Below are 27,533 nucleotides of genomic sequence, written 5' to 3' on the forward strand. Positions count from 1 at the left end.
AGAATCTTGGTTTAGAAAAATTTTTAATAATAGAGGAGGTGGGGAGCTGTTTTTTTCCGCATTAACCATTACATTTCTTTTCAAAGTTTGTGAATAGTGTTGTAGGGTATTCCCATTCAAATAAACCAATGGACCAACATTTTTTTTCTTTTTTTAACCCGGACAACCATTTTAATAGGTTTCTTACCAACTAAATAATTAGACCTTTTATTATATTTGTTTTGAAGTTTAGTAAGGAAGGTTTAGTCATTTACCATCCCTTTCTCTATCTTCTGACAGATCCTTTGCTCTTCTTGACATGGTCTCTGTTAATTGTTCCTCTGCCTTGTGATTGCATTTTTATTAATGCAGTATTGTAGCTGAGGTCATGAAACTAGTTCTTATACTTCTACTGTTTGTGTTGTCCTGTATTCCTTTTCAGCAATCTGTCATCTATATATATGCACTGTGTAAAATTGGTTTTACATTAAATATAATAGGATATTTTCATTGCCACTGTAAATCATACCACTTCAAACCTGGCCTAAAACTTTGATAAATCTATTCTTTATACCTAGCGTTGATGAAGTGCCTGAAATGTAACATATGGTTAGTGGCTTAGGGACAAGAGGAACCATCTTAAAGGTCTTAAATTTTCTGTGTTAAACCAAACTCATATCTAGAAGAACAGAAAAATATGTTAAAACCATGAAATCAAGTGAGATAAAATACAGCATATAGTGAAGTGTTTAAATGTGGCATAAGAAAAGAGATGACAAGATAAGTAGGCTCTTAAATCAGCTTGTAACCTTCTCCAAGGGCAGTTTACTTTAAACTTGGTTAGGCATCTTATACTTGGAGGTGTAGAAATAAATTAATGCTAGCCAGAGAAACCATATATTACTGGCCAATACTGGCCCATATAAACTCCATTAGACCCCAGAAGTGGCCTAATTTCCTTTTTTACATCTACAGTCATGGCCGTAAATGTTGGCACCCCTGAAATTTTTCTAGAAAATGAAGTATTTCTGACAGAAAAGGATTGCAGTAACACATGTTTTGCTATACACATGTTTATTCCCTTTGTGTGTATTGGAACTAAACCAAAGGATGGAGGAAAAAAGCAAATTGGACATAATGTCACACCAAACTCCAAAAATGGTCTGGACAAAATATTGGCACCCTTTCAAAATTGTGGAAAAATAAGATTGTTTCAAGCTTGTGTTGCTCCTTTTTGGAACACAGAGCTCTCTGCTGACATCACAAGCACAGTGCTCTCTTCTGAGAAAAGATGTCAGCAGAGAGCTCTGTGTTCCAAAAAGAAAAGAATTTCCACTGTAGTATTCAGCAGCTAATAAGTACTAGAATGATTAAGATTTTTTTTAATAGAAGTAATTTACAAATCTGTTTAACTATCTGGCACCAGTTGATTTAAAAAAAAAAAAAAAAAGGTTTCCACCGGAGTACCCCTTTAACCCCTTAAGGACCCATGACGTACTGGTACATCATGGGTCCGCTCCCGTTATATAACACGGGGCCACGGCGTGGACCCATGGCTAATAACACGTGACCCTTTCAACTTTGAATGCTGCGTCTTAAGTGAAAGTAAATCATTGCCGGTTAGCTCAGGGGGCTGTTTGGGATCACCGCGGCGAAATCGCGGCATCCTGAACAGCTGAGACGCAGCAGGAGGGTCCCGTTACCTTCCTCCTGGTGTCCGATCGCCGAATGACTGCTTAGTGCCTGAGATCCAGGCATGAGCAGTCAAGCGGCAGAATCATTGATCAATGGTTTCCTATGAGAAACCACTGATCAATGTAAAAGATCAGTGTGTGCAATGTTATAGCCCCCTATGGGAGCTATAAGATTGCAAAAAAAAAAGTGAAAGAAAAGTGAATAAAGATCATGTAACCCCTTCCCTATTAAAAGTTTGAATCACCCCGCCCCCTTTTCCCATAAAAAAAAAAAAAAACTGTGTAAAAATAAACATATGTGGTATCGCCATGTGCGGAAATGTCTGAATTATAAAAATATATGGTTAATTAAACCGCACGGTCAATGGCGTACGCGCAAAAAAATTCCAAAGTCCAAAATAGTGTATTTTTGGTCACTTTTTAGATCATGAAAAAATGAATAAAAATATCAACAATCTCAAGGTTACAAGCCCATCTCCAGAGATCTAGATTTGCCACAGTGCGCAACTTTATCAAGAAGTTTGCAACCCATGGAACTGTAGCTAATCTCCCTGGGCATGGACGGAAGAGAAAAATTGATTAAAAGTGTCAATGCAGAATAGTCCGGATGGTGGATAAGCAGCCCCAAACAAGTTCCAAAGATATTCAAGCTGTCCTGCAGGCTCACGGAGCATCAGTGTCAGCGCGAACTATCCGTCGACATTTAAATGAAATGAAACGCTATGGCAGGAGACCCAGAAGGACCCCACTGCTGACACAGAGACATAAAAAAGCAAGACTACATTTTGCCAAAAGGAACTTGAGTAAGCCAAAATCCTTCTGGGAAAACATCTTGTGGACAGATGAGACCAAGATAGAGCTTTTTGGTAAAGCACATCATTCTACTGTTTACCGAAAAAGGAATGAGGCCTACATAGAAAAGAACACAGTACCTACAGTGAAATATGGTGTAGGTTCAATGATGTTTTGGGGTTGTATTGCTGCCTCTGGCACTGGGTGCCTTGAATGTATGCAAGGCATCATGAAATCTGAGGATTACCAATGGATTTTGGGTCGCACTGTACAGCCCAGTGTCAGAAAGCTGGATTTGCGTCCGAGATCTTGGGTCTTCCAGCAGGACAATGACCCCAAACATACGTCAAAAAGCACCAAGAAATGGATGGAAACAAAGTGCTGGAGAGTTCTGAAGTGGCCAGCAATGAGTCCAGATATAAATCCCATTGAACACCTCTGGAGAGATCGTAAAATTGCTGTTGGGAAAAGGCGTCCTTCCAATAAGAGAGACCTGGAGCAGTTTGCAAAGGAAGAGTGGTCCAACATTCCAGCTGAGAGGTGTAAGAAGCTTATTGATGGTTATAGGTAGCCACTGATTTCAATTATTTTTTCCAAAGGGTGTGCAACCAAATATTAAGTTAAGGCTGCAAATAATTTTGTCCAGACCATTTTTGGAGTTTGGTGTGACATTATATCCAATTTACTTTTTTCCCTCCCTTTTTTGGTTTTGTTCCAATACACACAAAGGGAATAAACATGTGTATAGCAAAACATGTGTTACTGCAATACTTTTCTGTGAGAAATACTTCCTTTTCTTGAAAATTTCAGGGGTGCCAACATTTATGGCCATGACTGTGTAATCACGCACCATCAAATGTTACTGTGATCCAGATTCTTGTGATATGCAGTACACCTCACATGTAAACCCTTTCTGGTCTATTCACACGTACAGTATTCTGCGCAGATTTGATGCACAGATTTGATGCGCAGGATTTTCTGCTGCAGATTCCAATGTAAACTGACTGAACACAGCATGAAATCCTTCGCATCAAATCTGCACAGAATAGTGTATGTGTAAATAGATCTTTAACGTGTACCTGTCAGGTCACAAAAAAATGCTTATATATTTCTCACTAGGTCATGTAGATGGCTTACATGTCTTTTTGTGTCTGTATTTGGCTCACAAATTCCTCTGTTCTGCTGGTCACTCATTCTGACATCCACTGTTCAGCAAGGGAATGTCCGAGGCGAGCACCAAACTTGCCTTCGCCATACATTTACTTCCCACCTGAGTCTGCTGTGCTGTTCTCGGCCCATTCATCTAATGACTACAAATTGCTCTTTTACCCTCTCATTCCCTGTTTTCATGCTGCAGTCTGATAAGACAGGAGTGAGCACAGAGGAGTGTTAGTCCCACCTTCACTTACTGGACTTTGTCCCAGCCTGTGCTTTAGCTGGGACAAAGATGATGATGCTGCTGCCTGACAGTACCATGTTCTGGACGGTATGGTGACCCCTATCGGTCTTTTTTATTAGTATATTAGAATTTTTTTTTGAAGTATATTAGAAAGGTTAAAGGGGTTATCCAGGAAAAACTTTTTTTTTTTTTATATATCTACTGGCTCTCTGATGACACGTGTCTCGGGAACGGCCCAGTTTAGAAGCAAATCCCCATAACAAACCTCTTCTAAACTGGGCGGTTCCCGAGACACGTGTTATCAGAGAGCACTTAGACAGAAAAGAACAACCTTAAAGGGGTTATCCAGGAAAAAACATTTTTTTATATATCAACTGGCTCCAGAAAGTTAAACAGATTTGTAAATTACTTCTATTAAAAAAATCTTAATCCTTTCAGTACTTATGAGCTGCTGAAGTTGAGTTTTCTAAGTGCTCTCGGATAACACCTGTCTTGGGAACTGTCCAGAGTAGAAGCAAATCTCCATAGCAAACCTCTTCTACTCTGTGCAGTTCCCGAGACAAGCAGAGATGTCAGCAGAGAGCACTGTTGCCAGACAGAAAACAACAACTCAACTTCAGCAGCTGATAATTATTGGAAGGATTAAGATTTTTTAATAGAAGTAATTTACAAATCTGGTTTACTTTCTGGAGCCAGTTGATATATAAAAAAAAGTTTTTTTCCTGGAATACCCTTTAATGTTTTACTATAATTTACAACATCTTTTAATCTGACAGTGCTCTTTTCATCTGCAGGGCCCCTTATAGCTTGTTAAAGGGAATTTGTCAGCAGTTAATCAGAATAAATCCTTGGATTAATGTTCCATCTTTAGAAATCTAGCAACCCCCTTTATGACATATCAACCACATTTCTTTAAAAGGTCTCATCTGTAGCCTCCTTAGCTGGGATGGCGACCAGTGTTTGGAATAAAGGGGTCCTACCTCCCATTTAAATAACACTAACTCTGTATTATTTTATATATATATAATCTGAGCCAAAATCAAAAGGGGAAGAGGTATAAAAACCCAGCACTATAACAGATCTTTCTGTATGCTTGGTCACCCTTTAAGCGTACACGGTGTATAGACTGTGACCCTGAACATACCTGCAGTGTGTGTCAGGGGAAAATAGTGAATTGTGCTGATATTAAAACCACAATACAATATCCCTCCTAACATGTTTTATCACCAAGTGACATCCTTAGAGGTTATGGGGCAATCATTTACACTCTAATATGGCCATGCCACCATCTCTGTGGGTGCTGGGATCAATTCTGGCCCTGGCCCACCACTAACTTGAGCTTCTAACATGTCAGTTTGACATTACAGATAAATACTAATAGGAAAGCTGTCTTTTTAAAGGGAATGTGTCATGAGAAAATGATCTATTGTTTTAGTCAAGTTTTTGTGTTAAACATATTTTTAAAGGATTTTTGGTGATGTTCTGTCTTTTTATTTTTTTTCATTTTGCTTTTATATAAAAATAATAATAAGGAAATATTTCGGTTTTCAGTCTGCACACTATACCTTATAATAAATAGGCACGGTCAGAATCAAATATTTGTGTATGTTGTACACCTTGGCAAAACATTAAAAGGGAACTGACTGCAGGATCACCCGCACTAGTTTAGTTCTGCGCAATGGAGTCTGTAAGACTAGGCTTAAAGTGGTACTCTGCTGCACACATCTTATCCCCTATCCAAAGGCTAGGGGATAAGATGTTAGATCACGAGGGTCCCGCAATCTCCTGGCCAGCACTCCTGTCATTCGGGGCACAGAGCGAACTCCGATCCGTGCCCGATGACTGGCAATGCCAGCCGCCACACCCCCTCCATTCTCTATAGGAGGAGACGTGACTGCTCTGTACTAGCCTTCATGCCCCCTCCCATACATATGAATGGAGGGGGCGGGGCATGACATCACAAACACGGAGCTGCAGGCCTGGAGATCGCGTGAGTCCCCAGCAGTGGGTCCCCTGCGATCTGTCATCTTATCCCCTATCCTTTGGATAGGGGATAAGATGTGTGCAGCGGAGTACCTCTTTAAGTGTTCGTGTCAGCCGCCAAAAATATAGGATTTCCAGCGGGGGAGTTGTATGTATATAGGCATATTGCTGCAGTGATGAGCTTTACCATTGGAGCCAGAGGGCAAAGTTAACCATCTGTTGTACGCGCTCCATAGGACGCCAGTAAATTCACAGTTTGGATGGAAAGAAGGTGAGTGCAGGACATGGGGGGAGGTTTATCAGAACGTGTGTAGAGAATCAATCGAGCAGTTGCCCATAGCAACCAATCAGATTGCTTCTTTTAAAAGGCCTCTGAACAATAAAACCTGGAATCTGGTTGCTATGGGTAACAAGGTTTTGATAAATCTGTCCAAAGGTTTAAATAAATTTAGCGGGAAATCTATAAAACCTTGTGTATAGGAACAGTGGAGCAGTTGCCTATAGCAACCAGAATTCCGCTTTCCTTTTTCAGAAGTCTTTCTTTTTATTTATTTATTTATTTTAATCAAATCTGGAATCTGTTGGTTGCCATAGACAACTGCTCCACTGTTCCTTTGGACAAGTTTTAAATGGGTATTCCGGGCAAAAACATCTCATCCCCCTATCGAAAGGAAAGGGGATAAGATGTCTGATCGCCAGCCACTGGAATCCCCCCCCCCCCCCCCCCCCCCGCGCGATCTCCCTGCAGCAGCCCGCATTCTATGCGTAGCTGCGTCTGAAGTTTCGGAAACCGCCAGGACGTCACGCCACGCCCCCTCCATTCATTTCTATGGGAGGGGGCGTAATGGCCGCAACGCCCCCTCCCATAGACATGAATGGAGGGGGCGTGGCATAACGTCACGTCCCCGTCTCTGAAGCCCTGAGGTTTCCGAAACTTCAGACGCAGCTACACATAGAATGCGGGCTGCTGCAGGGAGATCGCGGGGGGTCCCAGCAGCGGGCCCCCGCGATCAGACATCTTATCCCCTATCCTTTCAATGCCCGAAATACCCCTTTAATAAATTTCCCCTTCACACAGCAGAATATCGGCACAAGTAATATTCGGGGCAGACAATACGTGCGCAGAAGACACTAAACCCATTGACTACAATGCTTATCCAAGCGGTTTCCGCCAAAAGAATGAACATGTTCATTCTTTCGGAAGAGTCCGGAATTTACATTTCAACTGAAGAATTTTCCGCCGCGGAAATTCTGCACTGTGCACGGCGCAGCAGAATCTCACTGAAGACAGTGGGAGGCTGGAACTTCTGAGCTAAAGTTCTTTGTGCAAAAATTCTACCCATGTGAATGGGCCCTCATGGGGAAGTTTTTCGAAACCTGGGTAGAGGATGATTGGGGCAGTTGTCTATAACAACCAATCAGATTCCAGCTTTCATTTTGAAAATGGCCTTTGAGGAAAAAAAGGGCAATGTTATTGGTTTCTATTGGCAACTGCACCTTAATCATATTGGTTTACCATTTGCCTCATACAACCTGGATTCTTGTATATGGTATGTTGCAGTATTTCCCAACCCAAATGTGCCTCTAGCTGTTGCAAAACTACAACTCCCAGCATGCCCCACAGCCTAAGGCTGTGGGACATGCTGGGAGTTGTAGTTTTGCAACAGCTAGAGGCACACTGGTTGAAAAACTAAGGCATGGTGACATTTCAGTGTGCCATATATGTAAACAGTAGAATAGCACATGCATAGAGGTAAGTGATGTTTGGAGAGAGCCTTTTCCTTGGCCTGCTATTGCTGAAGCATACAATAATGACGGCACATTAATAGGCATAGTCATAAACTAAAGATATGTTTGTGCATAAACGTTATGCTTCAAAAAGTGCACTATAATCTATGCTGGAAAATGAGTCCACACTGTAGACAATTGTGTATATCAATAACAAGAAATCTATATGCTCCATTAGCCCCAGAGTAACACATTAAGTCCTCCATTGTAGTTATATATAGCATTATTATATATGACCTGGATTAACCTTTTTCATTGACTTTTCTTATGATTTCATTATATTCAATTGACCAAAATATTTAGAGTATGTTTACACAGACTATATACACTGCCAAATTGTTGCTGCAGATTTTATGCTGTCTTCAGATATGTAATCTATATTAATTTACACAGCATTAAATCTGCATCGTGTACAGTCCATGTGAACATGTCCTAAAGATGGAATTCACCCTTCCAACTTTCCCCTTGTACACCCTGTTCTAAATTATTATGCAAATTCTATTCACAATTCTATGTCACAAAGATAAAACATTTTGTTTTTCAGTTCAACTCATGGGTTAGAGCTGTGCATTATGAGCAAAAACGTGTATCACGGTATTTTTGTAAGTGATGGCGGTTCCACGGTATGTAACCCCCGCCCATGTGTCCTAGGCGGCGCTTCTCTAAAACACCCCCCCCCTCCCCCAATGAATTATCAGCTGCGCTGTCCCCACATCTGTCCAGGAAGATTTCCGCCATCGGATCAAGAGAGCAGCTGCTAAAATACCATTATATAGCAGCAAACAGATATTTTAAGCTGCGGCTGCCTCTGGACTCCCACAGACATCAAGGTGTAGAGTCCTCCAGAGTCATGCAGCTGTGCATAAACCTTCTATTTGGCCATCACTAACCAATGCTCACAAGCAGAAATGGCTGCACTGGGCTGAAAAATACATGAAAACTAATTTTCAAACAGTCCTGTTTATTGATGAGTGCTGTGAAACCCTGGATGGTCCAGATGGATGGAGTACTGGATGGTTGGTGGACGGCCACCCTGTTCCAACAAGGCTCCTACATAAGCAAGGCAGTGGTGTAGTCATGTTTTGTGCCGGAATCATGGGAAGAAAGCTGGTCGGCCCCTTTAGGGTCCCCTAAGGTGTAATCATGACCTCTGCAAAGTAAGTGGAGTTTCTGACTGACCACTGTCTTCCCTGGTACAGAAGGAAGAACTATGCTTTCCATAATAAAATCATCTTCATACATGACAATGCACCATCTCATGCTGCAAAGAATGCCTCTTCATCAATGGGTGCTATGGGGTTAAAAGGAGAGAAAGTCATGGTGTGGCCTCCATCATCCCCTGACCTCAATCCTATTGAGAACCTTTGGAGCATCCTCAAGCAAAAGATCTATGAGGGTGGAAGGCAGTTTACATCCAAACAGCAGCTCTGGGAGGCTATTCTGACATCTTGCAAACAAATTCAAGCAGAAACTGTCCAAAAATCATTGGATGCAAGAATTGTGAAGCTGCTATCAAATAAGGGGTCCTATGTTAAAATGTAACGTGACCTGTTAAAATGTCTAAGAAGTTAAAGGGGTACTCCGCTGCCTAGTGCTTATTTCACCAACTTTTTACCTCTTACTTGATGACTTCCCATAACACCCCTGTACTGTATGCGCCTTATCCATTACCGTCCATTCCCCTAATACTTTGCAGCCTGATTATGCACTTAGGTGCCACCTATTTTTCCTTGTTATTCCGCCCATCCTTTTTTTTGTTCACGCCTATGTGCATGCCCCTTTTTTTATTTTATTTCCGCCCATAGGCGTCCTAGCCCCTTGTTTCTTCTTTCCACACCCATTATGTTACATCGTTCGGTGGAGAAATGTGCACCTGCGCATCCCTACGCTGCCAGCGTAGTGCTAACTTAGCATACGTTAGTAGCGTAGCCATGCGCATGCGCAGTTCTCCTTTCAGTTCAGGGCTTACGTTCCTAGCGTAGCCCTGCGCATTCCCAGTTGTCCTTACAGCTCAGCACTACACTGGAAATGTAGTACTGAGAACGCGATTCACAAAATAACCTGACATGCGCACTACGCGCCGAAGACGACTCTCAAAACATACATGACGCATGTGCCTGGCGCAAAGGACGATTGGACCAGGCTAGGACGCTCACACAAGGGGCGGCAAAGAAAGTGAAAAACGTCATTCCCACACAATTTCAAAGAATGAATATTCCAGAAGTGGGTCGGCTTGACTACGGACATGGGAGGAGGGAAATGTGGACGTCAACGCCGAAACTGCAGGGCGGGCTGACGACAACATGGCCGCAAACGTTGTCAGCAGTCACCAAGCACCAAAAAACGACACTACTTCCTGCACATAGGAACAGTAAGTATAACGGAAATAATATGCATTATTGACACAGCAAGCATATTAAAGAGTTAAACAACTTTACCCAATGGGCAAATGTATTGATAAAGTCATAGCAGCGGAGTACCCCTTTAAAATGTTGTTAAAAGTTTGATTGAAATAGCTTTTGATTTCAATAAATATGCTGCAAACACAACAAATGACAATTTTCAGTTCTTTACAATCTATAAAGCGTTTTGAAACTTACTGTGTGTAATAATTTAGAACAGTGCATTGTAAGTTTTTCTAATGTTTAAAAAAATACTGTTATCATTAGGAGGTTTGCTCAATACAATTTGACTTGATGTTATTTACATCAATTATCTAGGTAAATGAGAAAAATATCATTTGCATAATTATTTGGAACAGGGTATAAACCCATGTTCACTCGGCTGAATACAGGAGGACATTCCAGCCATTTAACTTGATGCGGCGGCACTGGGACCGCTCAAAAATGCGCCATCTCCATAGATGGCAGTGCATTTCCGAGCAGAATCCGCAGAACCATTGACAGGTTCATTATATCTGCAGATGCCATAATCAGGATTTCCACTGCAGAAACATCTGCTGCAAATATTCTGTGCATCAGAATCCTGTTGAAATCAATGTGACTTTTCTGCAGCAGAATATTCCCACAGAATTCCACAGTGTGAACATAGCCTTGTCTTCCATCGGCTACCTTTCAGCATTGTGTTGAATGAGCCAACCTGAGCGACCTAGCATTCTATCTGGTTTGGTTCTGTATATGGTTGGCCATTAGTTAGGGGTATGCCACCCCTAGACATCTTATCCCCTATCCAAAGGATAGGGGATAAGATGCCTGATCGCAGGGGGCCCGCCGCTGGGACCCCCCGCGAACTCCCTGCACCACCAGAGGCTTGTGACATCGCGACCATGCCCCCTTGTGACTTCACGGCCATGCCCCCCTCTATGCAAGTCTATGGGAGGGGGCGTGGTGACATAGACTTGCATTGAGGGGGCGGGGCGTGATGTCACGAGGGGCTTGGCCATGACGTCACGACCCTCTCAGCCCACACCCAGCGTTCTAAACTAAATGTTGTGTATGCTGGGGCAGTGGAATACCCCTATAAATGGGTCTGTAGGTGTAAAATTAGAAAGTTTTATGACTATTAGAAGGCAAGGAGAAAAAAATGAAAGTGCAAAAAGGAAAAATTCTTCATCCTCAAGGGGGTATTGGCATTTTTTTCCTCTCCCATAGACTTCTATGGTAGAGAAACGCCAAGATTTCCTAGAAAACTACAAAACATGGGGGGCACAGCTCTTACACATGACTGGGTGCTATAGGGAGCAAACCATGAGCAACCGCAGGAAAAAAAAAGGAGAGAGAACGCACTATAAACAATGCACACTCAAATCATACAAAAATGTTGTAAAGTTTATTAGGCCATCATATCTAAAAACAGCACTTTTTAAGTGTTTTTATTAAATGCAATGTCTTTTTTGTGATGCCCTAATGAACTTTACACTACAATATTTTTGTATGATTTGGGTGTGCATTGTTCATGGTGCGTTCTCCAAGATTTCGTAGAAAAAAAAACACCATAGTCTCGACATGCTGTAATTTAAAAATAATAAATAAAAACAACTGTTACTAAACCCAAAAATGCTGAAAAACACCAATGTGCAGAAAAACACCAAGTGGGTATGACGTTTGATAAATCCCTATTGACTTACAGCTAACATTTGGTCACAGCGTTTTTAGGCTCCTTTCACACTATATGTTGCTACGTTTTAAAGACCCGTTACAATGTCCCGTTAAGAAAACCCATAAAAACGGTCATTAAAAAATCCTATGCAAGTCTATTGGATCCGTTATCGTCCGTTATTGCCCATCATGAATAATGGACGTTATTTGTGCTGGGAGAAAAACGTTACATACACTGATTTTTCTTCCGTCACAAATAACGTCTGTTATTCATAACGGGTGATAAAGGATAATCAAAAAATCCCATAGACTTGAATGGGATTTTTTTACGGACGTTTTTAAGGGTTTTCTTAATGGGACATTGTAATGGGTCTTTAAAACAGAGCAACATATAGCGTGAAAGGAGCCTTACGCCATAAAAACGCGGTTTGGGCGCTTTTGTCTGTATTTTTGCAACTAAAAAAAAAAAAATTATAACAAAATTCAAGTGGGAATTTAGCCTTATAGGTATTTGGACAGTGTGTCTTTTGGGAAGCAGTATGATGAAGGAAAAAAAAAAAAAAAAGCAGTGCTATATCTACTGACCGATACAATGTGCAAAAGACTCCATTGACTTTAAAGGGGTATTCCACGAAAAAACTTTTTTTTAAATTTTTTATATCAACTGGCTCCAGAAAGTTAAACAGATTTGTAACTTACTTCTATTAAAAAATCTTAATCCTTTCAATAATTATCAGCTGCTGAAGTTGAGTTGTTGTTTTCTGTCTGGCAACAGTGCTCTCTGCTGACATCTCTGCTTGTCTTGGGAACTGCACAGAGTAGAAGAGGTTTTCTATGGGGATTTGCTTCTAAAATGGGCGGTTCCAGAGACACGTGTCATCAGAGAGCACTTAGACAGAAAAGAACAACTCAACTTCAGCAGCTCATAAGTCCTGAAAGGATTAAGATTTTTTAATAGAAGTTATTTACAAATCTGTTTAACTTTCTGGAGCCAGTTGATATATTTAAAAAAATATTTTTTCCTGGATAACCCCTTTAAGGAGGCCTGCCAGTTTTCCACCATAGTATACAGAATTTTCCTCAATAAGTGCCGCATGCTACACCGTCTTGACCAGGATTTCTGATGGAGTCTGCCGTGGAGATTCCTGATGGTCCGACACTGGTGTGAATGGTGTATTGTGAAGAGCTGTGTAGGATCACGTCTCTCTTTGAGCCAGCTTAAATCCACTCTACCTTATGTGACCCCCTTCTCGCCCGCTGATAATAACTCCGTAGATAACCCCGCCGGATCCTGGTCCACAGGGTTACCAGTTACTTTTGCATTTCAAGGCTTTTTATTGCTGCATTTGCCACCTTTAAAGGTTAATTTCCCATTTTTATTCTTTTGGCAGTGTGCAGCCTGTTTTTTCGTCTTCTACGTTTACCCTCAGCCAATTGGTAATTCTAGAGTAGTAACAGTTTAGCAATTTGCATTAAATGTCCTCTGCCCATGACCCTTGTGAAATGGAACAGATATTTTAAAACCTTAGTTCACAAGATCCGACCAAAAGTCATTTGCACAGTAATGATTTTGCTCAGGCACCCATGGGTGTAAGTACCGTCTACAGTACACCCACAAGATGAGCTCAGTAGGACAAAGAAACAAAATTACAAGATGTTACCCTTGCAGGTTTGCAATGTTATGTGCTGCATAGAAAATGGCAAAGTGTTATTGGCTCGGATTAGCGTGCAGCCGAATTCTTGTGCTCTGGCGCCATCTTGTGTACGTATTACTGTATTTTTTCTGCAACATTTAGATCTATGTTTTCCAACCAGTGTGCCTCCAGCTGTTGCAAAACTACAACTGCCAGCATGCCCGGACAGCCAACGGCTGTCCGGGCATGCTGGGAGTTGTAGTTTTGCAACAGCTGGAGACACACTGTTTGGAAAACACTAGTTTACATTCTGAATGTGTTCACTTTAACCCCTTAAGGACTCAGGCCGTTTGGCAATTTGACAATTTTAACGTTTTCGTTTTTTTTCCTCCTCGCCTTCAAAAAATCATAACTATTTTATGTTTTCATCCACAGACTAGTATGAGAGCTTGTTTTTTGCGTGACCAGTTGTCCATTGTAATGACATCAGTCACTTTACCATGAAATGTATTGCAAACCAAAAAAATACTATTTGTTTGTGGAAATTAAAGGGGTTATCCAGGAAAAAAACTTTTTTTTTCTTCTATATATCAACTGGCTCCAGAAAGTTAAACAAATTTGTTAATTACTTATATTAAAAAAATCTTAATCCTTTCAGTACTTATGAGCTTCTGAAGTTAAAGGGGTATTCCAGGAAAAAACTTTTTTTTTATATATATCAACTGGTTCCAGAAAGTTAAACAGATTTGTAAATTACCTCTATTAAAAAATCTTAATCCTTTCAGTACTTATGAGCTTCTGAAGTTAAGGTTGTTCTTTTCTGTCTAAGTAATCTCTGATGACACTTGTCTCGGGAAACGCCCAGTTTAGAAGCAAATTCCCATAGCAAACCTCTTCTAAACTGGGCGGTTCCCGAGACACGTGTCATCAGAGATTATTTAGACAGAAAAGAACAACCTAAACTTCAGAAGCTCATAAGTACTGAAAGGATTAAGATTTTTTAATAGAAGTAATTTACAAATCTGTTTAACTTTCTGGAGCCAGTTGATATATAAAAAAATGTTTTTTTTCCTGGATAACCCCTTTAAGGTTGTTCTTTTCTGTCTAAGTGCTCTCTGATAACACGTGTCTCGGGAACCGCCCAGTTTAGAAGAGGTTTGTTATGGGGATTTGCTTCTAAACTGGGCGGTTCCCGAGACACGTGTCATCAGAGAGCACTTAGACAGAAAAAAACAACCTTAACTTCAGAAGCTCATAAGTACTGAAAGGATTAAGATTTTTTAATAGAAGTAATTCATAAATCTGTTTAACTTTCTGGAGTCGGTTCCTGGATAACCCCTTTAAAAAGAAAACTGCAATTTAGCAAATTTTGGAAGGTTTCGTTTTCACACCGTACAATTTATGGTAAAAATGAAATGTGTTCTTTATTCTTTGGGTCAATACGATTAAAATGATACCCATGATTATACACTTTTCTGTTACTGTTGTGCTTAAAAAAAAATCACAAACTTTTTAACCAAATTAGTACATTTAAAATCCCCCTATTTTGAAGACCTATAACTTTTTCATTTTTTCGTATAAGCGGTGGTATGAGGGATCATTTTTTGCGCCGTGATCTGTACTTTTTATTGATACTATATTTGCTTATATAAAGCTTTTAATAATTTTTTTATCAATGTTTTGGGGAATAAAATGTTATAAAAAAGCAGCAATTTTGGACTTTTTTTTTTTTTTACGTTAACGCTGTTCACCGTACGGAATCATTAACATTTATTTTAATAGTTAGGATATTTACACACGCGGCGATACCAAATATGTATAATTGAATTTTTTTTTTACACTTTTTGGTCGTGAAATAGAGAAAATGGGAAAATTTACATTTTTATTATGGGAGTGGTTTTTCAAATTTTTTTAAACTTTTTTTTTTTTTTCTATTTTTACTTTTATTTTTACACTTTACTAGTCCCCATAGGGGACTATTTATAGCAATAATTTGATTGCTAATACTGTTCAGTACTATGCATAGGGCATAGCACTGATCAGTGTTATCGGTCATCTTCTGCTCTGGTCTGCTCGATCTCAGACCAGAGCAACAGACCCGTGGAAGGCAGCGGAGGCTGGTTAGGGGACCTCCATCTGCCATTCTGGATGATCCGACTGCCGCGGGCGACCATAGCGCTGCAGATGCCGTGATCTGTATTGATCACGGCATCTGAGGGGTTAATGGCGGACATCTGCGCGATCGCGGATGTCGGCCAATACCGGCGGGTCCCTGGCGGCTATCAGCAGCCGGGACCTGCTGCGCATGACCCAAACATCGCTCCGATGCTCGCGGTTATGTATAGGACGTAAATGTACGTCTTGGTGCGTTAAGTACCAGCTCATCAGGACGTACATTTACGTCCTGCGTCATTAAGGGGTTAATCACAAATAAATATCCTATCCTAGAAGTCCAAGCATAGGTTCTGTATGCATAGGTGCACCAATATGCAGTTTACTTAGTTCTATTTTTGTTTCTCCTCAGCTCATCCTGTATGAGAGAACCTGGCTGAACCGATGGAAGACAACCATTTTACACGAAGGAGAAGGGACTATAACCAATATTAAATGGAGGGGAAATCTTATGGCTTGGTCCAATAACATGGTAAGAGGCGGCAGTTATCACGTACAGTCAAGGGAAATTTGTTAAAATAATATTGTAATTCAATAAATCAAGTAGTTTTTTTGTAATGAAAAGTTATATATTATATAAATTTCTAGGTTATTTTCTGTATCCATTCCTAATGGGTTTCAAGAGCTCTGCTTGCTGTCATTGAGCATTGGAAAATACAATAAAATTGTCCTGGTCATGTGAGGGCACGGGTATGGCTCAAAACAAGACACAGATATGATAAATGGAAGGAAACAATAAATGACTGCAAACAGAGTTACTGGGAGCCTATGGCGCTACATACAGGGCCGGCTCTGCCTATAGGCAAAATAGGCAGCCGCCTAGAGCGCCCTCTTGATGGGGGCACCGCTCTGCCTGCTGCAATAAAGTAAGCCAGTGTCAGAATCACCCACCTATCCGAAGTACCTGTCCATCAAGCAAAACCTCGCCTCGCTATTCACACCCCACCCGTACTATAATAATCTGCTTTTTTCAGCCTGCTGGAGGAGCGCAGCGCCACCTCCGACGCAGACAGGGGTGATCACAAAGGTCAGGTCCGTCCAACATCCTGACATCACATGCACCACATCGGGAGGAGCCAATGGGCGGGGTCAAGGGGTGCAAAATTAGCTTTCGCCTAGGGTGTCAAAAATCCTTACCCCAAGCCTGGCCACATACAGCGCACCCACTGACCTGCTACCAGTGAACAGATCAATGTGTGTCCAAGCTGTATTCCCAGGGGTTCTCAGGTTATATACCTATATCAGATGACATCATCTATTAATACGTTTATAGTATATACTGATAGCCTTCACAATGCATATGGTAAACTGGCATTGCTAGTGTTGTGTGAAAATAGCGTGGCACCCATATGCGCATATTGAACTGTATAGTACAAAACTTAACCTCGGAAATGGACTATGTTGGATGATGTCACAGGGTGTAACTGGTCACAGCATCAGGCGGAGGCACAGGCATACCTATATATATATATGAGAACTTCTGCTTGTGAGCTGAGTGATTAGTGGTTTTTCATATATGCAGATGAGCAGCAAGTGCCCACAGGGTGGGGCCAGTCACTTCAAGTGTTCAGCATTTCCATCTTCTATCTCTGCTTGCCTCTTCTTCCTACATTTGATTGACAGCCTCTGTGTGCTCTAGGGCATACAAATGCTGGGCACTTGAGGTGATTGGTCCCACCTTTTGGGCACTTGGGCTCATTTTCATATATAAGAAAACACCAATTACTCGGTTTATTAAAGTAGAATTTCACAAATCTAAAGTTATGACTGTAAAGAGGCTTTGAACCTCTATCTGGCACTGGCATTAGTTACATTATTAAAAACCAGTTGACAGATTATGCCATAGTTCACCTTATATGTAGGCACCTTGACATACAGTTATGCTGTGGGGCCCCTGTTAACCATTTAACCCCTTAGATGCCATGGTCAACAGCAGCATCTAAAGGGCTTGACAGAGGTGTGGGTACCTTGTGACATGATCATGTTGTGCCGATAGATAACCTTTATTGCATGATTTAGTATTTCTTTTTGTTATGATGGCGGAGGGGGCAACAAAAGAAAGTTCCACACAGGGTGCCAGCTATGCTAAGGCCAAGCCTGCATTTCACATCAGCTAAGCATTTTCTAATAGGCATACTGCCTGGTTGTCAAGGAAAAATATCATTGGGTACTTTGGCCCTAAGGTCAGTCCAGACTCTATATTCCCACACAGCCTTCTATCAGAACAGCATATTTAGTAATGGAGTCTTAAGTCTTGCTGCTAAGAACATCATGGTAAGTTATTTTATCAAAAAGACACCCCAAAGAAGTTTCTTGTACCTAAGTTTTATTTAAAGCAATACTCTCATGAATAACATGCAGTACTTGTAGGGAAGACTGATACAGGCAGTAAGAACGATAAAGCATGTAACTATTGCATGTTATTTTGGGTTTAAGGAAGTTATGCTATAGGGCTTAACTTCTTAAGGACCCATGACGTAAATCTGCGTCCTGAGTCTTCTCCTGTTCTATAACGCGGGACCCGTGGCTAAATAGCGCGCGGCACCTCGATCAGTTGACCTCGATCAGCACCTCGCCGCGTCTAAAGTGAAAGTAAATCGTTGCCAGCTAGCTCAGGGGGCTGTTCGGGATGTCCGCAGCAAAATTGCGGCATCCCGAACAGCTGTAAGAAAGCAGGAGGGTCTCCTACCTTGCCTCCTGGTGTCCGATCGCCAAATCGCCAAATGAGATCCAGGCATGAGCAGTCAAGCGGCAGAATCATTGAGATTCTATGAGAAACCATTGATCAATGTAAAAGATCAGCATGTAGTAGTGTTAACGCCCCCTATGGGAGCTATAACACTGCCAAAAAAAAGTGAATAAAGATCATTTAACCCCTTCCCTAATAAAAGTTTGAACCACCCACCTTTTCCCATAAAAAAAAAAAAACAGTGTAAATAAAAAATAAACATATGTGGTATCGCCGGGTGCAGAAATGTCCGAATATATTGTTAAACTGCACTGTGAATGGCGTACACGCAAAAAAAATTCCAAAGTCCAAAATGGTGTATTTTTGATCACTTTTTATATCATGAAAAAAGGATCAAAAAAGCGCATAAAATGAGCCGTCATACCGCCCGATACGCGAAAAAAAGTTATAGGGGTCAGAAGATGACAATTTTAAATGTATAAATTTTCCTGCATGTAGTTATGATTTTTTCCAGAAGTACGACAAAATCAAACCTATATAAGTAGGGCATCATTTTAATCGTATGGACCTACAGAATAAAGAGAAGGTGTAATTCTTACCATAAAATGTACTGCGTAGAAACGGAAGCCCCCAAAAGTAAAAAAATTGTGTGTTTTTTTTCTTCAATTTTGTCTCACAATGATTTTTTTCCGTTTCACCGTATATTTTTGGGTAAAATGACTGACGTCATTACAAAGTAAAATTGATGGTGCAAAAAATAAGACATCATATGGAATTTTAGGTGCAAAATTGAAAGAGTTATGATTTTTTAAAGGTAAGGAGGAAAAAACTAAAATGGAAAAACCCCTGTTCCTTAAGGGGTTAAAACCCCTTTAGGGTCTGTTAACACGTGCAGTATCTTATGCATATTTGATGTGCACGATTTGAAGCTGCAGATTTTATGTTGCAGATTTCAATATAAACTAAATGTCTGAACACAGCATCAAGTCTGCAGCTTTAATTCCTTTGCATGTAATCTGCATAGCATACTGTAAGTGTGAATATACCCTTAAAGCGAAAAGTAACTTATCCCCTATGAAACATGTAAAAAAAACAAAATGGCAGCAGCACACTTGGTCAACAAAATGGAGGCTCTTAGCGCACTTTTTGATCAAAATGTGTTCCCCCATCCACCCTGCGGAGGTGGCCTCATATCGGATGGGACCCTAACATTCACTCACATCAGGCTGGATGACTTGCTGGATCCACTAACAACCCAAAACCACCTCCCGTGGAAATAGGGGAGGGGATGCACGGCTATGATGTGGATAGGGGATAAGTGTCTGATCTTGGGGGGTCTGGCTGCACCTGTGGATAGGGAACAAGTTACTTTTTACTGCACATCCCCTGATGACTATTGTTGATATGGAGTGTTGACTGAAGTCTGAAATTCAGAAAAATAAGGCTTTATCAAAAGAAAATTGTGCAAGTACTGGCAAAGCAAATTAAAGGGAAGACCTAAAGGAAAAGCTGAGGCTTCTTTCCTTTTCAAATCTATTCCTTTAAAATAAATAGAAATAAAACCTGGACGTGTGAGCGCACCCTAACAGAGGTCTCTGCAGGAAATTTTCTGGTACCTGTAGGTTGCCCCACCCTGCAGAACATAATACACATGGGATAGATAGCTTTGTCCTTAGCCAACACTGCTTGTTTTGCTTTACACGCAGTACACCTTGTTCTATATAGTAAGGGAAGAAGTTAGATTAAGAATCTGAAAAAAGATTCTCTATGGTTTTGATTTTCGTTGCTTTTTACTCTTCCTACGACCAAACAAAGACTAAGCTGTTATTTAAGTGTCAGGCTGTGGAAGGCTTCTTTCTGATCATTGGCAGTCTGGCTTTCAGTCACATAAAGCACAACAAAGTATTATGATGGCTAATAGCAGTCAATGATCTATGGCAGCCTAGTCTGCTCTATATGACTAATTCAGTCCTGACAGGTGAAAAAGTGTTCCAAATACAGAAGCATTTGCTGTCACTTGTTTATGAACATTGTTCTATGTCTGTATATAAAGTGCTGGTTATTACTTAATCTCTCATCCAGAGTATATTTCACAGATATCTAATCTCTGGTATGATAGACGTTCACATTCATCTGGGTATTATGGTGGTTCATATCTATGATTCCACTGCTACTGGTGAGTCTTACTGTACATGACTTATAGTATTCTAAAAATTCCCACCTGGACCAACCCACCAAAGACTGAGATTTTGCTATGTCCTGACCATCAGATGATGGGCAAGATTATACAGTTAGGGGTTGTGAATATTGTACATTTAGGGGCATGTATGCCTAATAATGCCACCCTGACCATATAATCCTGCCCATCACCTGATATTCTGTCCCATTATTAAAATTAAGTTCACTGACTGATTCCCTAACATTGTCTCACACACTATAAACCCTGGAAGGGAGTATCAAGATACTGTAAAAAGGGGTGTGATCAGGTTACCCTAAGCTGTTATATGATAACTCTATCTAATTTTTTGGGTTGGCCACGGGTCCTCTTCTATGGCAGTCATCTGTATCAAGGACATTTTTGGTAATTCTGTACTCGCAATGTGCATGAACATGTAGACATGAATGGTATATATGCACTCTACATATTTTTACAGTATTTCCTAGGCTATCTGATTTTTTTAATGCTACTGTGGGGGGTGTTTCCCAACCCCATCTATATATGTGGTTCTGTAAATCTGCAGCATCTGAATTCCCACTTAAAAACTACCCATTTGTGCACAGTCACATAAACTATGTCAAGTTGTCTTTGTTCCACTCTATATTTAAAGGGGTACTCCACTGCTCAGTGTTTGGAACAAACAGTTCTAAACGCTGAAGTTTTCAGCGGGAGCTCGTGACATCATAGCCCCTTCCCATCATGACATCACGCCCCACCCCCTCAATGCAAGTCTATGGGAGCGGGCGTGGCAGCAGTCATGCCCCCTCCCATAGACTTGCATTGAGGGGGCGGGACGTGACATCATGAGGGGGTGGGGCTATGACGTCACAAGGTGCCGGCTCAGCCCAAACTTATAACAGCCCAAACTTATAAGGAGACATGCCTCTTAATTATGCTATTTTCTACTAATTTTATCAGTATTTTGTAGTTCCTATCGGGGACTGTTACAAATATTTCAATTACAAACCCTTACAAATGCTATGCAAAATAGCACAGCATTATTGGTTGTTGTTATTGGCGCTTTGCTTACACAGCTGGCCGAGAAAGCCTGTATAGTCAGAGCACTAATCTGATAATCTGACAATCTGACACCAGTGAGGAGGGTAAGTGATCCCGATCAGTCATGTAAACTGCTTGGAAGCCTGCAAAGGCGCTAAGGAGGTCCAGACCACTCTCACTATCCGGCAACATTATAACGGTTTTATATACCACAGCTGACTTTGATTATGGCATCTGTAGGGTTAATGTAGGACAAAACCTATCATGCTGATGTGCAGTGGGTCATGACTTTCTTCACTCTCTTATCACTAGAATATGAAAGTGAAGAAATTAGAATATTCATCAAATGGGCAAGCAGAGTGGCATATATTGAGGAGGCAGGGAAACATGGCGAGCTGGCTCCCAGCCTCCATTGTACACTAAAGCGCTTTAGCAATAGGGGCTAAAAAGGGCCAGAACTTTGCAACAACAGCACTAATTAATGTAAGTGACCCCTCTATAGCCCAGTGTTTTGGGTTTAGTGGGGGTGAACAGCCTGTCAGTTTCCCTTTCAAGAAACATGAGTTGATATTGAAAAAAAATTATAATAATTATTAGTTTGAAAAAAAAAATGAACAAGATTTTATGATTTAAAAAAAATGGAAAAGAATTATAATTAAAAAACAAAATGAATATAAACCATTAAATATCTTGGGTAAAATGCATAAAACACGAGGCCAAGGCCCTTTAAAAAAAAATGTTGTGCAAGGTGCTAATAAACTCAAAATCATGTGTACAATATCTAAATATGTGGTGCAGATAAAGAAAAAAAAAAGGCTTTGTTTTTAAATATCTCCCCTCACGTAATTCTTTTTCTTTATAGGGTGTCAAAATACTAGACATAATCACAAGGCAAAGGATTACAAATGTGCCGCGAGATGACACCAGCCTACGTCCTGACATGTACCCCTGCAGCCTCTTCTGGAAGGATAATCTGACCCTTGTAATCGGATGGGGGAAATCTGTCAAGGTACTGTGTTCTTTAAGGATAAAGGAACGTATAACTTTTTTTTACAGTTTTAATTTAAGATTTAAACCCAATAAATCGGTTAATGATATACTTTGCTTTAATCTTTTTGTTACAATTTTAAATTAAATATCCACCTTTTGTCATCATTCTGGTTAATTCTATATAGCGATCAGAGCTTTGATTTTCTGAGCCCTGTAGATCCACTGCACAGTGTTTCCCAACCAGGGTGCCTCCAGCTGTTGCAAAACTACAACCCCCAGCATGCACGGACAGCCGAAGGCTGTCCGTGCATGCTGGGAGTTGTAGTTTTGCAACAGCTGGAGGCACCCTGGCTTTGAAATACAGACCTAGATCTGGGACAGTAACATAGGGGCTACATGTAGTCTACGTTAGAGGGAGCTTAGGAGCTAACTAGATTCTGTATTATTTTTATTGTTCATTTGTTTCCAGTTTCAAAATGAATTAGCTTTTTTTGTAGTCTTCATTTAAAATTTCCTACCATTTAGCTTCTGTAGAGCAGAAGTGTGAGAAAAATCTAGACAGTGTTTCTTCTCTCAGTACTAGAGTTTGGAGGAAAGAGGGGAGAGCACACACGGAGGGCAGTCGATAGGGAAGAGAGCACACACATGGCAGTCTACAATGAGTAATAACATGGGCTGTCTACAATTGTAGACAGAAAAAGTACCTAGAGAAATACACTCCTTTGTATTAAAAGATCTGAGTATGAATGAAGGACTAAACATTGCAGGCTCAACACTTTTAACCGAATAAAACCACAGACATATGTCAAAGATGTCCATTCAATTTAATATATAAAGAGTATGCTATGAGCTCCCTCTAGTGGTGACAGTAGATAAACATGTTATGTTTTCAGTCTCTTCAGGAGATTTGGGGCCGTCTATAAACACATATTAACAAATGAATCAGTACTTTACACTTTCTTTTCCGTTCATGCCCTTTGGTTGCCTGGTGTTTAAATAAAAAAGGCCATTGTAAAATAAATAAACAAGACTTATTTTCCTCACCTCCTGCTGCTCCATTGCAAACTATCCTGGGCCCCCGCTGGTGTCTAGTTTCTAGATCCTCTTATCACAACTATTTGGCTGCTACCGACTGTTATAGGCTGTAGCTGGTAAATCCTGCAGTTAGTGTTTCGCTTTATAAAAATTTTAAAATTTTTTATATCAATATTTATATTCCTCTTACATTGTGTTGGACTCTGGAATCAAGTGGTCCCAAAAAGTTGATGGGATGTAGAAGAACCCACTAACATCTTTGTTTTTATTGCAGATCTGTTCTGTGAAGGAGCGACATGCCAGTGAAATAAGAGACTTGCCTAACCGTTATGTGGAGATTGGTAATATATGGTTTATATTCTGCCAGTTTTCAAGCAGCCAAAATATAAATTTCAATCTAGTGATCATTGATTTTTGTTCATTTATCTTATTCAACCTGACCACATCAACATTAAAGCTTGCCCGGACGTAGTTCTGCTCCCACGGCAGAGTGTTTGTTACAGTGTATCAGCCTAAGCATTCCTGCTTGCGCTAAGTACAGTAGTAGTACAAATTATTTTATTATCCTTCTCCACTGTGTCCAGGATCAGGGCAGCTGATATTTTATTTATCAAGATGTGAACAAAAAAGTTTCCATTTAGAAACATATACATAGTAAATGTACACACATAAAATAAAAAAATGAAACCTCCTTAGCTTTGATTTCCTGACAATCTGTCTAGTGTTACAATTGCAAGAGTCACATATGTGAAGCTTTCTTCAATATCTCAAGATTCCAGCCATTTCCCCCTCCTGGCATTTGTGTAGCACAATTGGCTGCAGCAGGAACCTCCCCCCACTGATCTGCCTGCAATAGTGGACATTTAACACTTAGTCCTTCCCCTTGTATTCTGCAGGATTTCGGCAAGACTTCAGAAGTAGGATGAAAATCCTGCCGTGACTGACACTGTGGGCAGATTTATCTCCTGCCTACTTTTACTGTTTCATTTGCTTCTTTAAAAGCCAAAACATTCATAGATACTTAAGATTTTTTATTAATACTTAGGCTGGGTAGCCTCTGTTTTTTTAAATGTATAATTTTACTCTCTTTCATTTTGTTGTGGAAAGTTTTGTGGGTGAGAGTGAGGAGTTTAAATTGTATTCTGAATGGAATTGGCAACCATTAGTGACTGGCACAGAGGGGAGGCATAAGGGTAGTAACTCACACAGAGGGGAGGCATTAGGGTAGTGACTGGCACAGATGGGAGGCATTAGGGTAGTAACTGGCACAGAGGGGTTGACATTAGTGTCGTTACTGGCACTGAGGGGGAGGCATTAGGGTAGTGACTGGCACAGACGGGAGGCATTAGGGTAGTAACTGGCACAGGGTTGGCATTAGCATAGTTACTAGCACAGAAGGGAGGCATTAGGGTAGTGACTGGCACAGAAGGGAGGCATTAGAATAGTAACTGGCACAGAAGGGAGGCATTAGGGTAGTAACTTGCACCGAGGGTTGGCATTAGTGTAGTGACTGGCACAGAGGGGGAGGTATTAGGGTAGTGACTGGCACAGATGGGAGGCATTAGGGTAGTAACTGGCACAGAGGGTTGGCATTAGTGTAGTTTCTGGAACAGAGGGTTGGCATTAGTGTAGTTACTAGCACAGAGGGGAGGCATTAGGGTAGTGACTGGAACAGACGGGAGTCATTAGAGTAGTAACTGGCACAAAGGGTGGGCATTAGTGTAGTGACTGGCACAGAAAGTAGGCGTTAGGGTAGTGACTGGCACTGGCAGGAGGCATTAGGGTAGTAACTGGCACAGAGGGGGAGGCATTAGGGTAGTGACTGGCACCGTTGGGAGTTGTAGTTCTGCAACAGCTGGATGCACACTGTTAGGAAAACACTGCCCTAGTCTTTTTCATTTACAGCAAGAAATCCTAATTATTGGCTAGTCAATTTATAAGGAAGATATATAGGCTCATAATAGGGTGTTAATAGGGTTAGTATGGAGGTTGGAGACACCAGCCAAAATAACAATCGGGGAAAGATAGTATCTATGGAAGCGGTTTGCCATTTAGTATATTGGTATAGCCTCATAGGTATTTTAATAAACGTTCAGTTTTATTTGTTGACTGTTGGTCGGTGCTCGGTTATAATGTACAGACCGTCCAGCTGCCATCAACTTTTATCTCTTGCCTTTGTGGTTTATATTTACTGTTTAAACACTCTAGTAATAATAAAAATAATAACTTTATTAAGCGCCAACATATTCTGCAGCATTGTACAAACATTCTTATATCACTCATGATGGTCCATGTTAGTAAATGATCATTTTGTTAAATTCTTCAAATCTAGATATCGTATGCATTTTGTGTTATTTCTGAGGTAAATTCCTGGACCCTTTTACTTTTTCACGTATATTTGAAGATCAAACCTTATTTTTAAGTCTCTGAGCAAAATGTGTGAAGCGAGGCCAATTTCCCGTTTGTGATATAGTGCGTTGGAAAGCTTTTCTCTGTAATATAGCCTCTGGCAGATTGCCTCAGATGTCTGCTCTTTTAAACGAATGGGGGGGAGAATCCAGCTATTTCCTGCATGACCGTTTTCATGCTGTAATGCTGCGTTTAATGGCCATATCTCCGCGCGTAGTATTGGGATGGATTGATCAGAGTTTGAGTAAGTTTTCAGATGGCTGTAATGTCATTGCATTTTGTGTCTGGATTGCGGCTACAATGACTGGACCTCTCTAGGATTGTACATTGTTTTGATATTCCAGCTGAAAAAGTAAGGCAAAAGCGCCCCTGTTTATGTCTACTTAAAATTTTTGTTAATTTCTCCCTATGTTTCATAGCAGGCAATAATTTACTTTTCTGATCTAGAGCCAACCATCTCCTATGTCAATTGAAAGTGTCCCCGTCATTACAAAAACTGTTTGACATGTTCTAGGAATATGTCCAAAGTATTTATTGGTCAGGGTCTGAGTGTTTCGGCCTCGAACAAGCAGGAAACTTGCTTCTCTCCCCGCTCTGTGAGCAAGATGTTCCATAACCTTGAATTATGAGAAAGTCTCATGACACAGAGCCAGGAGAGAACACGCTAAGCCCACACTTTTCCCAGCTTGTTCTAGTGATCAGTCAGGGTCTCAACCCTCGGACCCCAACTGATCAAAAATTATGATATGACCTATCAAAAGTTTTTCATACTGACAGTGCCCATTTAAAGATAGCCTGCTGGCTGCCTGTGGCCTCTAGAGTACATGTAACTTCATAACACGTTATACAATAAGCTTCCTTTTACAGTGGATATCCCTTTAATAAAGGAGTCACGGCCACACCCCTTCGTGACGTCATGCTACACCCCCTCCATTCATGTCTATGGGAGGGGGCATGACGGCCGTCTCGCCCACTCCCATAGACCTGAATGGAGGGGTGGCATTACATGGGCGTGGTCGTAACGTCAAGTCTTGGTTCAGGGGGCCCCATCAAGATCGCGGGAGTCCTAGCGGAGGGACCCCTGAGATCAGACATCTTATCCCCTATCCGAAGGAGATTTTTATTTTTAGCAAACACACCCCTTCATGTATGTTTATGGTAGAGTCAGAGATACACGAACACTGTATCTCTGGCTTTCCGATAGAGATACATGAAGGGGCATGTCAGCCACCTCTTCATGCCATAGTCGACACGTACACGGAGCGGAGGTCGCTCAGTGCATTTAGAGAGCTGGGGTGGGGGGGGTCCCAGTGGTCGGACCCCCGTGATCAGATACTTATCCCCTTTTCACAGGATTCTATGGATAGGGGATAGCTACTCATGTACTGGAGTTCCCATCTAGGCACAGAAAGATTCACTTTTAGCTTAAAATAAAAATTGTTCTGCCTAACTCCTAGATTATTTTGATGGACGTTTACATTTTTCTGTAAAACCTGGCAGCCTCTAATAAAAAGGTTCTGCTCAACTCTGTTCTACATCTGCCTCATTGCGTATTGATTTATTAACTTTGTTTTAATTCTCTTTTTAGTGTCCCAGTTTGATACAGAATTCTTCATTAGTGGAATAGCACCTCTCTGCGACCAGTTTGTGATGCTTTTCTTTGTGAAGGAGATGACTGACAATGCGGTAAAGAA

At 40.9% G+C, this 27,533-nt stretch overlaps 1 protein-coding gene across 2 annotated transcripts in view; it reads left to right on the forward strand.

Moving 5' to 3' along the window:
• Positions 1–27,533, forward strand: part of VPS41 (VPS41 subunit of HOPS complex) — a 272,718-nt gene that overhangs the window by 161,716 nt on the left and 83,469 nt on the right. For both annotated transcript variants that reach the window (XM_056520459.1, XM_056520460.1), the window contains exons 8-11: positions 15,852–15,971; positions 22,268–22,414; positions 23,705–23,771; positions 27,428–27,525. In XM_056520459.1, the coding sequence (XP_056376434.1) occupies positions 15,852–15,971; positions 22,268–22,414; positions 23,705–23,771; positions 27,428–27,525 (432 nt within the window). The remainder of the gene's footprint in view (positions 1–15,851; positions 15,972–22,267; positions 22,415–23,704; positions 23,772–27,427; positions 27,526–27,533) is intronic.

This window comes from Hyla sarda, chromosome 5, assembly GCF_029499605.1.
Source record: "Hyla sarda isolate aHylSar1 chromosome 5, aHylSar1.hap1, whole genome shotgun sequence".
Classification (NCBI taxonomy): Eukaryota; Metazoa; Chordata; class Amphibia; order Anura; family Hylidae; genus Hyla; species Hyla sarda.